This window comes from Narcine bancroftii, chromosome 11 (genome assembly GCF_036971445.1).
Source record: "Narcine bancroftii isolate sNarBan1 chromosome 11, sNarBan1.hap1, whole genome shotgun sequence".
NCBI lineage: Eukaryota > Metazoa > Chordata > Chondrichthyes > Torpediniformes > Narcinidae > Narcine > Narcine bancroftii.
The window spans coordinates 21102596-21117794 of NC_091479.1; the positions used below are offsets into that span (position 1 = coordinate 21102596).

Here is a 15199-nt window from a genome sequence, read left to right on the forward strand (position 1 = left end):
TAATTTAGACAAATGTATGAGGTAGGGTAAAGAAGTTTGCAGATGACACAGAACTTGTGGCTGATAGAGTGCAAGGATATAGACACAGATTTGGGCAGAAAAGTGGCAAATCATACTCTGCATATGTACTATGTTATGTGTCTGCATGTTTTGTCCTGAGGGCAGGAGAACTCTGTTTTGTCAGGTTGTACAATCAAGTGACAATAAACTTGAATAATCTAGGGAAATGGTGAAGGAATGTAGATAAGAGTTAGGAAAAGGGATGAGGTCCTGTTGAGCAAATATAGGAAGGAAGGTAAAAAGCAGGACCTCAAGGGTAGTAATCTCTGGATCCCCCAATAAGAATAGAAATCTATGGTAGATGAATGCATGGCTGAAGATTTGGTGCAAGGGCAGGCCTGTGAATCATTGGGATCTCTTCAAAGGAAGGTATGACCTGTACAAAAGGGATGTGTTGCATCTGAACCTGAGGGGAACCATTAGACTTAGGAGCAGAATTAGGCCAATTTGCCATGCAAATCGTGACTCAATATCCTTTTATGCTCACTTCGAAATGTAAAATTCAACTATACAAGTGAGAATCCCTACAGAAGCTGGTGACTCCGTGATAATGCCAGAATATCCTTCAAGAGGGTGAACCCTCAAGATATCAGGGTCTGAAGACAAACCTGGCAGGGTACTGAAAATCTGTGCCAACCAACTAGCTGGGGTGTTCATGTTTATTTGTAATCTCTTACTGCTGCAGTCAGAGGTTCCCACCTGTTTCAAAAGGGCATCAATCATACTCAAGAAGAACAGGGTGAGCTGCCTCAATGACTCACATTGCAACAAAATGCTTTGAGAGGTTGGTCATGGCCAGAATTAACATAAAAAAAGACCTGGACCCACTGCAATTTGCTTATTGAAAAAAATCGTACCACAGTCGATGCAATCTCACTGACTCTCCTCTCTGCCTGGGACACTTGGACAACAGTAATACCTACATCAGGTTGCTATTCCTTGATTACAGCTTAGCCTTAAACACCATCATCCCCTCAATACTAGTCAGCCAGCTTCAAAATCTGGGCCTCTGTACCTCCCTCTACAACTGGATCCGTGACTTCTTCATTGGAAGGCCACAGTCAGTGAGGATCAGTAATAACTTCTCATTGACCATCCACACAGGTGCTCCTCAAGGATGTGTGCTTGGCTCACTGCTTTACTCACTCTATACCCATGACTGTATGGCTATGCACAATTTAGATGCCATCTACACCTTTGCCAATGACACCACAGCTGTCAGCAGAATCACAGATGGCAATAAGAAGGTATATGGGAGGGAGGTAGATCAGTTAGCTGAGCGGTGCCACAACAACCTTGCACTCAATGTTAGCAAAACAAAGGAATTGATTATGGACTTCAGGAAGGTGAAATCAGGAGAACCCAAACACTCTTCAGAGGAATCAGGAGTGGAGAGTGTAAGGAACTTCAAATTCCTGGTTGTCAACATCTCTGAAGACCTATCCTTGGGCCATCATGTGGTTGCAATCATGAAGAAGGCACACACCAGCAGCTATATTTCGTTAGGAGTTTGAAGAGATTTGGTATGTAACCAAAGACTCTTCCAAATTTCTACAGGTGTACCATGGAGAGCTTTATAACTGGTTGCCTTATGGTCTGGAGGGGCCAACGCACGGACACAGGAGAGGAAAAGGCTAGCGCCATCATGGACATTAATCTTCTCTCCATTAAGGATATTTTTAAGTGGTGGTATCTCCAATAAGCAGCCTCATCATCAAGGACCCTCACCACCCAGACTGTGCCATTTTCTCATTGCTACCATTTGGAAGGAGGTAGAGTAACAAAAATCCTCTCCATCATCAGATTTGAATGGACAACCTCATTTTTTAATAAAGAAAAGAATGTTTAAATCTTGTATTTAGGAATAGTAATTAATACCAATTTTGCCCCTGTACTGCCCAACACTATTACATTACCAGCAGTCAACCTTCTGACTGAAGACATTTCTTCTCATTCCTGTTTGAAAGGGATGTCCTTTGATTCTGAGACTGAGCCCCAGGATGCTAGATTCTCCCACCACTGGAAACAACTCCACATCCTCTCTATCTAACAGTTTCGATATTTGGGATGGTTAAATTTTAAAAATTTTTATTAAATTTAGACATACAGCATGGTAACAGGCCATTTCAGCCCACAGGTCCATGCCACCCAATTTACACCCCGTTACCCACACCCCCAGTACGTTTTGAACAGAGGGAGGAAACCGGAACCCCCGGGAAAACCCATGCAGATGTGGGGAGAATGTACAAACAACTCAGGATTTGAACCCTTGTCCCGATCACTGGCACTGCATCAACCATGCCACCCCATTACCAATTATAACTAATTCTCCCCTCAACTTTCTAAACGCCAGTAAGTGCAGGCCCAGAACTCCTCATATGTTAACCCTCTAATGCCTGGGATCTTTCTCATAAATCTTCTTTGGACCCTCTCCAACACCAACACATTCTTCCTTAGATATGGGGCCTAAAACTGCTCACAAAATTCCAAATGTGCTCTGACTAATACATTGCAAAGCCTCAGCATTGCATCTTTACTTTTAAATTTGAGAATGAATTCTACCATTGCATTTACCTGCTTTATTACTGACTCAACCTGCAAGCTAACCCTTTGGGAATCCTGCACAAGGACCTCCACTTTTGAATTATCTCCCCATTTAGAAAACAGTCTTTTTAATTCCTTTTGCCAAAGTGCATGACCGTACACTTCCCTCTGCTGTGTTCTGTCTGCTACTTTTTGTCTCTTCTCCTAACCTATCTAAGTCCCTCTGCAGACCCCCTACTTCCTCAGTACTACCTGCCCCTCCACCTTTCTTTGTATCATCCACAAACGTGGCCACAAAGCATTAATTTTGTTGCAAGGGCCAATATCTTTGCAGGCAGATTTGTTAGAGCTGTTGGGGAATGTTTAAACATGGCATGGTTGGCAGAGTGATTAATAATACAATGCCTTAACTGTGCCAGAGATCGGGACCAGACTTCGAATCCCACACTGTCTGTAAGGAGTTTGTACGTTCTCTCAATGTTTGCATGGGTTTTTCCTGGGGGCTCCAGTTTCCTCCCACCATTTGAAATGTACTGGGGGGGGGGGTGTTAATTGGATGGGGAGGCACAGACTCATGGGCTGAAATGGCCTGTTACCTTGCAGTTTGTCTAAATTTAAATTGAAATTTAAAAATATAAAGCTAGCTAGGCAGGCAGTGGTGTGAACCAGGGTGTTTGTTCAGCTGATAGAGCAGTCTCACTGTGCAATGTGTGGCGAGACTGAGGAAGGATAGGTAGTGGATGGAGTCATTTGGACGGGTTGAAATACGTTTAATGCAAGAAGTATGAAGAATAAGGATGATGAATTTGGAGCTTTAATCAATGTGTAGAATTACTATTCTGTGGTCATTACATAAACTTAGCTGTTGCAAGTACAGGATTGACTGCTTCATGTTCGGACATTTAGTTCAACCAGGTGTTATAACTGTTGTAGTATAGGTAATGGTGAAATAATCAACAGTTGTGGCTTTTAGGCTAACACCTCTTTCAGGATTATGTCATGAAATTGTTAACTCCCTGCTTTGCGATAAAGTGCATTGAAAGTTTCATAGTTAGTTGGTGAAGAGCCATTGAAAAAGTACATACAATTTGTTGGAGGTCCTCTTGCATCAAGTGCAATGGATTTAGCTAGAAATCCGGAACCCACTGATAACACATATTTTGCCTACACATACTTGAGAGGCTAGCAAAAGTTCACATAAGTGACAAAATGATCAAGTGAATAAATCACTAGATTGGGAGGATTTATGAGAGGTTGATGATGGATCATATCAAATATAAGCAGAAAGAAAATAAGGTCGCATCCACAACATTTACTGGATATAAAAATAAAAATGAAATCCCGGAAACTCTCTAATTACTAAATAGAACTTGTCCCCAACTTGTTACGTAGGAAATTGAATGGATGAAGAGGTTTTCAGGAAAAATAGACAGTGAGGGCAAAAATGTTTGGAATGAATCAATACTGAAAAATTATGGTCAGATACTTATGTTAGGCTTGCAAACTTAAGCGATTTATCAAAATTAATAGAAAAGTCACAAAACCATGGCCACCTAACAGTGTTGGAGATTGTGGAGAGCTACAAGTTTGTCACTCAGAGATCAGGAAAAACTAACAGCAATTAAGTAGTTGTTCTAAAAATACTGTTGTGGAGTTGTAAATTCAGTATTTTCTTGGATAAATTTGTGCACAGACCAATGATGAGCAGAGTAGAATGAGGAAAGATCCTCAGTGGAAAAAGCCTGTCTGCATTTACTCTTTTTACCCCCCCCCCCCTCCATATAGCAGGAGATTTGAGCTAGTGGAGTTGTTCTTGAAATGCCGACGTGGCCTGTTTCCGCTCTGTAAATGGTTATATAGTTATTTGATAGAGGTATTTAAAATTATGAGGGAGACAGACAGAGTAAATATAATTAGGTCGATGAGATACAAACCAGAGGACATGGGTTAAAGGTGAAAGGGGTAAAGTTTAGGGGGAACATCAGGGGGAGTGAGGAAAGAGCTGCCAGCTGAAATGGTGAGTGCGGGCTCATTTGTAACATTTAAGAAGAATTTGGACGGGTAAATGGACAGGAGAGGTATGGGAGTATGTTGACTGGATGCAGGTCAGTGAGAGTAGACAGAAAAATGGCTCAGCACAGACTAGAAGGGCCGAAGGGCCTGTTTCTATGCTCTAATGGTCTATTTGTTGTGGTCTCACAGTTTCAGCTGTATAATTAATGGTGGGATAGAAGTTTCACTTATTACCCAGCTTTAAATAAGTGGAATGTTAGCCTGAAAGCAAAGGAGGAACAGTCCATGGAAGGTAAATTGAGCATTACCATGAAACACTGATACGTCGTTACATTATGGTTTACTTTAGAGTTAGTTCAAACTCCACAAGATGCATGCCCACAGAAGTGCTAGGCCAAAGGATATTCGGGGTACCACTGAGTTTTGTTCAGCAGAATTTGGAACAAAATGTAGTGGGAGGACAGAGGAAACAGTAAGCATCTCAACAGGGGAAGAGGTTCCGTCTGAATGATTAAGTTCCTTCACTGGGATCTCCTGGGAGGTCAGAGATGTACAGATCTAAAAATATCGTGAAGGCTGGTGAGGAGTTCAGAAATGTCCATGCAAACCATTTGATTCTAGTTTATATTAACCAAAGAAATAATGAAGGATGTATGATAACAATCTTCAAGTCAATTAAATATGTTATCCACAAAATTTTCAAGTCCAGGGATGGATGATACTTCACCTTCTGGTGAATCACAAAGTAAAACCAGGACTGTTATGACATCGCTGAGAGTCCAAACACTTCTGTACCTCCTCTCTGGACTGCAACAGTGGGAATAGAAAATTCCGCAGCTATGAAGAGTCCTTGATTAAACAATACACCTCTTATTTGAGCATGTCTAGGTCTGTACAAATATTGTTAAAGGTTGAGAACCCAATGAGGTCAAATAAAATACAACTATAGTGTTTTAATTTTTGATGGAGGAACCTCAGTGACAGGCTGAGGTCAAAGTATTTGCAAAATTGTGCAGAGCTTAAGAAGGTGACAGATCAAGAACCATTAATTAAATAATGGATGTTTTCAACCTGTAAACCCTAAAGGAATTGAGAGTGTTAGAAATAGAAGTACCTTTAAAGAAATTGCTCGAGACAAAAATTGAGAACAAAGAACATTTATTTTACAACAATGCAAAGTTGGGTGCTTCCCCTTACCCTGGGAATACACACATACACTGGGGCTCACCCAACTTTTATACAGTTGATTTCAGTATAGGAATACCCTCCCCCTTACATTCTTCTGCCTCCTGCTGGAGAGGTTTGGCATTGGGCAATCCTTCCTGCCTATGTGCAGTTTCAGTATACTTGGAGGACCAGGGGGTATCCTGTCGGTGTCCCTTCATGTTATTGTCCTTATTCACACCTTCCTGATTCTCGGGGCTACAGTCTCTTGGTATGCAGAGTTGGCTCATCCTGTCTAGGGTTGGCTAATTTAATATGTATAAATCTGTGTAAGGTTAGCTAATTAGATATGTAGGACTTGATACTTCTGTCCAGGGCTAGGAGACCCTTATCTGATCCAGACTACCTCAACTTCCTACATTCTATTGTTCCTTACCACTCCTTATCTTAGTCTTATGGTGGCTTGTCACAAAGACTAGAAGATTCTTATGTTAATCGTGCTGACTCTGCTTTCCTGCATCCTAATTCCCAAGCTCATCCTGTTTGTACTGGTTACAGCCATTAACTGATGTATGAATTTTAGTTTCCTTCATGTTCATAATTTTAGATCAGTTTTCCCATCTCTCACAAGAGGAAGGAGGAATAGTGGGTGGGGGTGGGGGAGGGGGGGGGGAGAAAGGAGAGAGAAGAGGAGGTTCCCTGGAAATGACCCCTTGCCCATCGACTATGCTTGAAATCCAGACGTATAACTTTGAAATAATTCAAGAATGTGGTGCAATTTTGGGTGTGTATGAGATGCACTTAAATATTTTCTGTCTTTTACAGTGCCCACACTTTGTTTCTGTCCCTGTGTTTCAATGGAATTTGTTGACTCTTGATTTTGAATTGTGGCTGGATTCTCAGGTATAGGAGGAGAGAAAGTGATTTTCCTGGTGTTTCATTATCATCTGTGCTTCTAAAGTTTGTCCTTAGAGACCTATTCTGGACACTGTATACTTATTGTATGTTTGACTAAATTTCAAATCATCGTCATGTCACATTAGAAACTGCCTCCCTGACTGCAAATTTTTGAACCATGCATTGTGTCCATGACATGAGCAGATGTTTAAACACTCGTAGATGGTGTGAGTTCGCTGCTTTCCACGGACCTGGATTCTTTATTCAGATTAACATCCAGACACACTCAAATATTCCAATAAGATCATCAAAATAATTGGATGTAATGCTGGAACTTCTACTGCAACAATCTAACATAATCTCTCAACCTCAAACTCCTCAGATCACTGGTCAAATTATTCATGTTATTGATTAGAAATGAGGGCAACTCTTTAGCCTTTTACAACTCTTCAGCTGTGTCTGAATTTAGAAATTCAGTGAAGTGTTTGACACAGACTTGAGTCAATGTTACTGTGAGAGATGAGGAAACTTGACATAAAATATGAAAGATGGGGAAACTAGTGCAGACATGCGGAGTGATGGATTAAACCAGTATGAACAGGCTAAGCATGGAAATTAGAATGCAGGAAGCAGAGTCTTTTCCACAGGATCAGTGAGCCCACCGTATGAATAAGATAAGGAGAGGTTAAGGAATAATAGAATGTCGGAAGTTGAGATAGTCTGGATGAGATAAGGGTCTCCTATCCCTAGACAGAAGTACCAAGTTCTACATATATAATTAGTAAGCCATACACAGATTTATCAAGTTATGCATATTAAATTAGTAAACCCTAGACAGGATTAGCGAACTCTGCATATGAAGAGACTGTAGCTCTGAGAGTTGGAAAGGTGTGAATGGGGACAAGGGCAAGGTTGTGAATACGGACAATGGGGATAACGACATGAGAAAACACCGACAGGATACCCCCTGGTCCTCCAAGTCCACTGAAAAACTGCACATAGGCAGGAAGGATTGCCTAATGCCAAACCCATCCAGGAGGCAGAAGAATGTAAGGGGGAGGGTATTCCTATACTGAAATCAACTGTATAAAAGTTGGGTGAGCCCCAGTGTATGTGTGTATTCCCAGGGTAAGGGGAAGCACCCAACTTTGCATTGTTGTTATAATAAATATTCTTTGTTCTCAATTTTTGTCTCGAGCAATTTCTGTTAAGGTATTTCTATTTCTAACATTACTGGTAAATATTCAGTAGCCATCAAATTATTGTTCTCTTCCGGTGCAGGCTTGGCTCCGGCACGAATCCCGTTCTCCTCAAGGCACAATGTTTGAGAAATGCGGTCTTCTTGAAACAAACTGCTCTTGTCAGGTTTACATCTTTAAGTCAGCCACCTTTGTTGTTAACAGGTAATATCCTATCCAACACGAGGCAGTACAGATCAATGCCCACCCATGGAATTGGGAGGTACAAATATCTACTGCCAAGAGAAGTTCCACGGAAAAAGAAAGAGAAGCTACAAATGAAGCAACTCAAGATGGGCACTGACACAGAATATGGGGTCCTAAACATTCAAGTCACTGGCCATGATATGACGCTGGTGGAGCACTACAGTCGGTACATCCACAGGTTCTGCAACCAAATGAAGATCAAAGAGGAAAGCTATGCAATGCCCACCAAATCCACGGAGATCTCATCGTTAGAGGAAAAAGGCACAAAGATGAATTTGGAAGCTGTTATTCCCACTCATGAGAGAATTGTACAGATTAGTGGTTTGAGCTCAATTCTCATCCCAATTGTTGTGGAAGTCCTTCAAACTAATCAGCGGGAAGGTGTGATTCTGTGCATCAAGGAAGCTGATTTCCATGCTCGTTTCAAAGCTAGACCAGACTTGGAAGGACTAATAGCACAGATGAACTGAGAAGAAATCTAAAGAGTGACTACTTTGGGCCAAAATTTATCCACCAGATCACAAGCTGAGATAGAAATAATAGGATAGAAATTCAAGGATCCCTATGCAAAGTGGCATACTTCTAAGTAGTATACAAATTTATAATTGTATATTATATAGTTAATTAAAAATCAAAACTTTTTGGTATTATTTATTTTAAAAAAAAATTATTGTTCTCTATTACAGCAGTATATAATCCAGTTGCATTGTCTTCGTTGTTTAAGATTCTAGATACAAGATGATTGTCATGTTATAAAGCCAAAAATGCAATATTACACAAAATTTCCTTTAGTCTACTGCAAGACAGACAAAGGTTCCCTAAGATGCCCTGTGCCTCTTGCAGTCAGATAAAGAGAAATAAAAGAGAGTCCGTCCCCCCCCCCCCTTCCAGAGTTACTGAATGTCTGTGGATTCATCTCCAGCGCTCCTGCAGCCACACAGTCTTCAGTCCAAACCATCAACAACCTGACCTTCAGATTCAAACTTCTGACACAATCAGGAGGCCTCCAGCACCATCTCGTGTCCTTGTTCCGACACTTGCTACCCTTGCAGCCAGACATGAGCAGGTCTCCAGCAGTTCGCAGCCTGGTGAGAGTCCTTTGAATGCAGTTGCCCGCAGCCTATGTGGATTCCTCGTCTTGAGTCACCAACAGCCCTCCTCCTGCGTGTTCTTCAGCCTCAGAGCCCCTCATTGGTGCTTCTCCTTCAGGGAATGGCCTCCAGTTTCTGGCACCCTGGACCCAGTGACACATCTAGGCCAAGTGGCTCTATCAAAAATCATCCAAAAACAAACCGTGCCACTGCTGCCTGACATATCCCATAAATTACATACAGCACTGCAGTTCAGAAAGCTCAATGATAGAGCCATACATAGAACCAGAACCATGCATAGTTCCACTTTCCTATTTCTTCGTGAGGAAACATTTCATGGTTGGATGGGCAGGCGTGTAGCGGTGTTAGAAATAGGATAGCGAAGCAGTCAAACTAGGCATTGAGATGTTAGGAAGCACAGATCCTGAATACATTTTTGTAGTAAATGATTTAATTTACAAAAGACAGGCATGTGAAAATGGTAACATGCACACACACTATACACCTATCGTTACTAGGAAGGAACTTACTTGGCCAAACTAAGGGCATTAATTAAACAATCAAGCCTCAATCCTTTACAGTAGAGTACACTGCAGTATGAGTGCATATTCTAGCCAATAGGCAACAACTTACCATATCAACAATTGTTTCAGAGGTTGTTCTAGGCCTAGAGACTGGAGTGAGCCAAGTGAAACCATGTTGTCCACTTGTCCTAAATTAAATAATGGAAAAGAGATGTTTCAGCTTGAGCACAGCATGGTTCCAAGAGACTGAGTCCTGACAATGTGGAGAGTAATTGGAACACAACACATGTGGTTCTCTTTATAGTGCTGGGGATGGCCCGGGGTGGGGGAAAGGAAATCAGTTCAGGTCATTAACAGGAGGCCAATGGTTCAACGCCAAGTTGGCCAAACACAAGTGGGTTGGCTAGGGGACCCCAGACAATTTACAGGGGCCAATCAGTGGCTCAGTGCCATCAAGTTCAAGCCAATTACAAAGATCAATGGGATTTAAATTGGCCAGTGCAATGTGTGTACTTAATAGGTGTGGCGGGGCAGAACCTGTCTTCAGCTGGAACAACCCTGCGCCACCCCGAAGGGCTGCAGATAGTGGGCCAGTGGCCCTGATAAGCAGTTAGCGGCCTGATGAAATGCCAGTCCAGCACTCAAGTGGTGCTCAAGACTAAGTAGTATTGGGTGGGAAAGGTGAAGACAGTTACACCCCCACCCCCCAATATTTGCTCCCTTGTTCTCTGTCCCACCTGCCATACTCTAGATACACCTATGTCTGCACCATTCCTTCTGCTTTCCTAGAATCTGCAACCCCTTATGGCTGCTGTTGATCAAAGATGCCTTCATCTTGGGCCCAGACCCTGTGGTCACAGCATAAGCCTATGCAGAGCCGACAGCATAGAGCAGTGCTGTGTCTCCGCTCCCCTCTCTCTGCAGATCTGCACCAGCGGCAACGCTGCCGCTACAGAAGCCCTGACAGCACTGCCATTTAAAAAAAAAATCCTAGGGGATATGAAATAAACATGAAGGAGAAATAGGATAATTTACAAGAATTCGATGGAAAACTCCAGATGGAGATGGGCCAGTTGGGGTAAATAGTATTATTTTTGCAGTGGTACTTCTATATAATCATATGCACTTTGTTGTTGATTTGAATCTTTGCACTGGCTGCATGTCTGCATTTAGGTTTTGAATTGACAACTAAATCTAGTTGTAGTTTGGAAAGGAAGACCAGGGGGTTGGGATGTTGTCGGCTTTTCATTGCATGCTCCGGTAATTGAATGTTAGATTGAATTTGGCTTCAGTTTCAATTTACACAGCTCTCGTCCCCATTACTACTGTATGGCTGCTGAGCTGAATTGTACTACTGTCCCTGAAGTAACACAATATCTCAGCATAGTGTATTGGTTCTGGAAAGGAAGAACGTGCAGGACCCACTGAGACGCAGTGGAATTTAATAATTAAATGGAATCTGATGTAAGAGTTCACCTTGAAACATTAGACATTTTAAATAACTCTGCCCTAATTTCTAGATTAACTTTTGTTTGCTTAATTGAAGTGCTTCCCTCATTAGTCTCATGTTCATTCTCATGGAATATCAGAATCACAGATCTAAGACAATAAATATGTGGTGGTTAATGTGACAGCCCAATTAATTTGAAACTTTTAGAATACAAGTAGTTTTTCTTTGTTTTGTTGTCAATTAATATTGGTTAAATCAAACTGAAAGATGTTGTTAGGCTGAAAGACATTAGTTTGTAGTGGTAGCTGTTAGCGCAATGTCTTTGCAGCGCCAGCGATTGGGACTGAACTGGAGTTCGAATCACGTGCTGTCTGTAAGGAGTTTATGTCTATGTTTGTACATGGGAGTTTGTGCATTCTCCCATGCTCCGGTTTCCACCCACCCTTCAAAAAAAAGTACTGGGGTGCAGGTTAATGGGGTGTAATTTGGGAAACACAGACTCTTGGGGCCAAATTGGCCAGTTACGGTACTGTATGTCTAATTTTTTTAAAAATATGTCAAAGAAAGCCATATGCCGATACAGTAAATTATCAGGAAGGCATCTAGTGTGTTGGAGTAGGGTGAGTTTTTGGTTCCTTATGTAAGGCAGGATGTGTCGGCATTAGAGAGTCTCCAGAGAAGGTTCCCTTGAATGAAAGGGTTTTCATATGAAGAGTGTTTGATCACTCTGGGACTGTTACTCATTGGAGTTTAGAAGAATGAAGGTGGAATCTCATTGAAACCTATTAGATACTGAAAGACCTAGATAGAGGAGAGGACATTTCCTATGGTGTGGGAGTCTGGCACCAGAGGGTACAGCCTCAGAGTACATAAACTTCCCTTTAGAACAAAAATGAGGAGGAATTTCTTTACCCAGAAGGAGGTGAATGCATGGAATTTGTTTCTGTGGTGCTTAGGCTAACGGATATATTTAAGACAGGGGTTAGGAAGGGAATCAAAGATTACAGGGAGAAGGTGGGGGGATGGGGTTAAAAAAGATAGTAAATCAGCCATGATGAAATAGTGGGGCGGACTCAGTGGCTGAATGGCCTCATTCTGCTCCTATGTCTTATGGTTTATGTTGACCTTTATTGCAAAAGGATTTGAGAATAAGGGTAAGGGTGCTTGCATTTCTGTAGGACACCCAGAACATCATGTTTGGATGGATCTCTTTACAAAGGAAGAGCAAACATGATAAAGTCCAACAAAAAGACATATTTAGACATACAGCCTGAGAACAAGCCCTGCTGACCTACAAGCCCACAAATACCACAGTTACCAAAGGTCACCAAATTACAGGAGACGCGATTAGTGTAGCGGTTAGCACAATGCTATTACAGTGCCAGCTGGGTTCAAATCTGATGCTATCTGTAAGGATTTGTGTACATCACAAACTGAAGACAAATATTGTGCAATCCAAACTTGCACTGTGTTAATGAAATAATGTATGCTCAGTGCATGTAAAAAAAAATATTCTGAACACAGACTACACTTTTCCAAAATGTTCAGCATGAAAGGAAGACAGAAACTGCACACACTATTCACTCAAAGTAAAAACAAATAGCGCACACAGAATATAAGCCATGCATTAAAAAAGGCATCATGCAAATATATCCTTCATGCAAAGCAACCTGGTTACTCACCAACTACACATGGACACGAAGCAAATATCCTGTATGCAAAATGAAGATTGTACACCTGTGCACACTATATGCACCAATCCAAAACTGGGATAGAATTCAAAAATAATATCAATGCTGTGCACATCCTAACAATATTGTGCACATGGTATGGGGAGGAATTAGTAATTCTCGTAATTAATAGAAATTACTAAACGTAAATAGGTTTTAGCTAATATTTTTAAAATATAAAGAAAGAAGAGTGGTTTCACTTTAGTTGATGGTTTTGAAATATTTTTCCGATCTATTTTACTAGCATATAAAAATGAGATAAATAATGATCTTGACTGAGGTGCAGAGCTTTAATCATCCATTTTGGGCTGTTTGTTTTGTTAAAAGTTCCAGGATATTACAGAATGCTGCAATGACTTTAACTCCTAACCCTAGTTTCCTGGGAAGTTGATTGTGTAAGTAAATCCTAGTATTAAAATCGACTTCTCCAGTTTTTGCTAGACTACTCCCCGTTCTCCCTCTTCCTCCCCATCCTTCTCTCTTCTTTCCTCCAGCTGTCTGCCCCCTTCCCTCTCTATTCACCCCCTGGTTTGCTGGTGTGCCTTCCCTCCCTATCCACCTGATCCACTGTGATCCTCCCCCTGCCCCTCTCCTCACCATTTTATTCAGGCACCAGCCTACATTTTGCTAATTTTTCATGAAAGGCTCCAGACTGAAATCTTGGCTATGTACTTTTATCTTTGCTATTTCACGCCTGCTGTTTGACCTGCTGAGTTTCTCCAGCATTGTGTTTTTAACTTCAACCCTGGCATCTGCAGACTTTCGTGTGGTACTGAAATCTTATTTTGATGGTGTAAATCTTCGTCCGCGAAGCCAAGCCAAAGAAACCTTCAGGAATTACAGTTTATTCGGTTTTCTCTGGTTTGAAAGAACTTATGAATAAAAAGAGAAAGTGGAATTTTGTGCCCAAGGCCATTTACAAGCTGCTCAATTGACAGAATTCCAAAATTTCAAATGCTCAGATTCTTTGAAATCCACTGCAGCAAATCTGTGACTTCAAAATCTTGGTGCTGGTTTGTGGATATTGAGTGCCTGTAGAGCCATTAAGTCGTGGTTTTGGTCCTTCATTTAAGTTCTGACCTTGAAAGGCAGCTCAATACCTGTGACTGAACTAAAACCCTTGTCTTCTTTCTTTCAGGACTGCACCTTTTTCACCCGCAAAGAAATCCTTCGGTGAGTGATGAATTGGGATTTTCCTGTCTGGTTGAGTTTCCATTTTGTCAAGCACGATGGCAAAAATTATACCATATTTTTGAGAATTGGGATCATTGCCCAGAATTTAGCTCCAGTGAATATTAATAAAAAAGGAACTTACATAAGTCACATTTGAACCACCTTGTGCTGACTTCACTTTTGGATTGAATTTATTAAACCTTTATTACAATTGAAAGGAAGGTTTCAGGATAAATGCATGATTAAAGTTTAGTCAGTGTTGTAAGGTGAACAGTGAAGTACTAACTCCATGCAGACAGCACTGGTTTGGAACCCAATTTGCTGGTGCTGTAACAGTGTTGAAGCTAAACGTATTGGCTGTTAGTCATTGAAGCAAGCCCCCTTGCTCTTGTTGCTCAGTATGATGGATGTCCTTTATGAAGCAGATGGGGTCCTCAGCCTGTAGCAGCATGAGGTTGAAAATGTCCGCAAAATCTCTGGACAGTTGGTTTGCGCAGGTTTTAAGGCCATGGCCAGCTACACCGTCATATGTTTTCAGAGAATTCACTCTCCTAAAGATTATTTTCAAAAACTGGGAGTATAGAGACACTGGAGGCTGCGGGGGATTGTTGGGAGGCATAGTTGTTTTACTTTCAATGCAAACGTAGGAAGCATTGAGCTCCAGAAAAGATATATTGCAGTTAATAATACTTCCTTGATGTGATGTCATGCAACAGCTGCCAAACATCTGCCTGAGACTCTAGCTTGGTCCGGAATTGTCTTTTTGCTTTGGTTCTGGCCTGCCAGGAAGTTCCTGTATACTCTACCCTTCCAGAATCACCTGAATTTCCATTTGCTGCAGTCTAGGTTCAAATGATGCTGCACCAACTTTGTGTTTGCGTGGATAAAGCATTAAGCAGAGGCCCTTCCAGGATACCAGATTCAATATGAAGAGCAGCAGAGCTTCCTGGAAATTCTGCCTCCTTTCCTTCCCTCCTTCCTCATTCCCCCCCCCCCCACTCCACTTATTATACAGAACCCAAAGATCTTCCTATACCAGCAGTGCAAATCGGAAGCATCCTGTAAGTCTTCTCTAAGCTAACCAAAGGTTAGCTGCTTGAGGCAGCTA

General features: G+C 41.6%; 2 protein-coding genes across 3 annotated transcripts in view; both read left to right on the plus strand.

Annotated features, from left to right (window-relative positions):
• cib2 (calcium and integrin binding family member 2) overlaps window positions 1-15199 on the plus strand; it is a 105296-nt gene that overhangs the window by 8331 nt on the left and 81766 nt on the right. For both annotated transcript variants that reach the window (XM_069904547.1, XM_069904546.1), the window contains exon 2: window positions 14057-14091. Coding sequence is in view for 1 of the 2 variants with exons in the window: in XM_069904546.1 (XP_069760647.1) it covers window positions 14057-14091 (35 nt within the window). In the remaining variant the exon portion in view is untranslated. The remainder of the gene's footprint in view (window positions 1-14056; window positions 14092-15199) is intronic.
• Window positions 8029-8672, plus strand: LOC138746326 (large ribosomal subunit protein mL48-like). The gene has a single exon (XM_069904545.1). It carries the CDS (start codon window positions 8117-8119, stop codon window positions 8591-8593), a length of 477 nt encoding a protein of 158 aa, XP_069760646.1. The 5' UTR covers window positions 8029-8116; the 3' UTR covers window positions 8594-8672.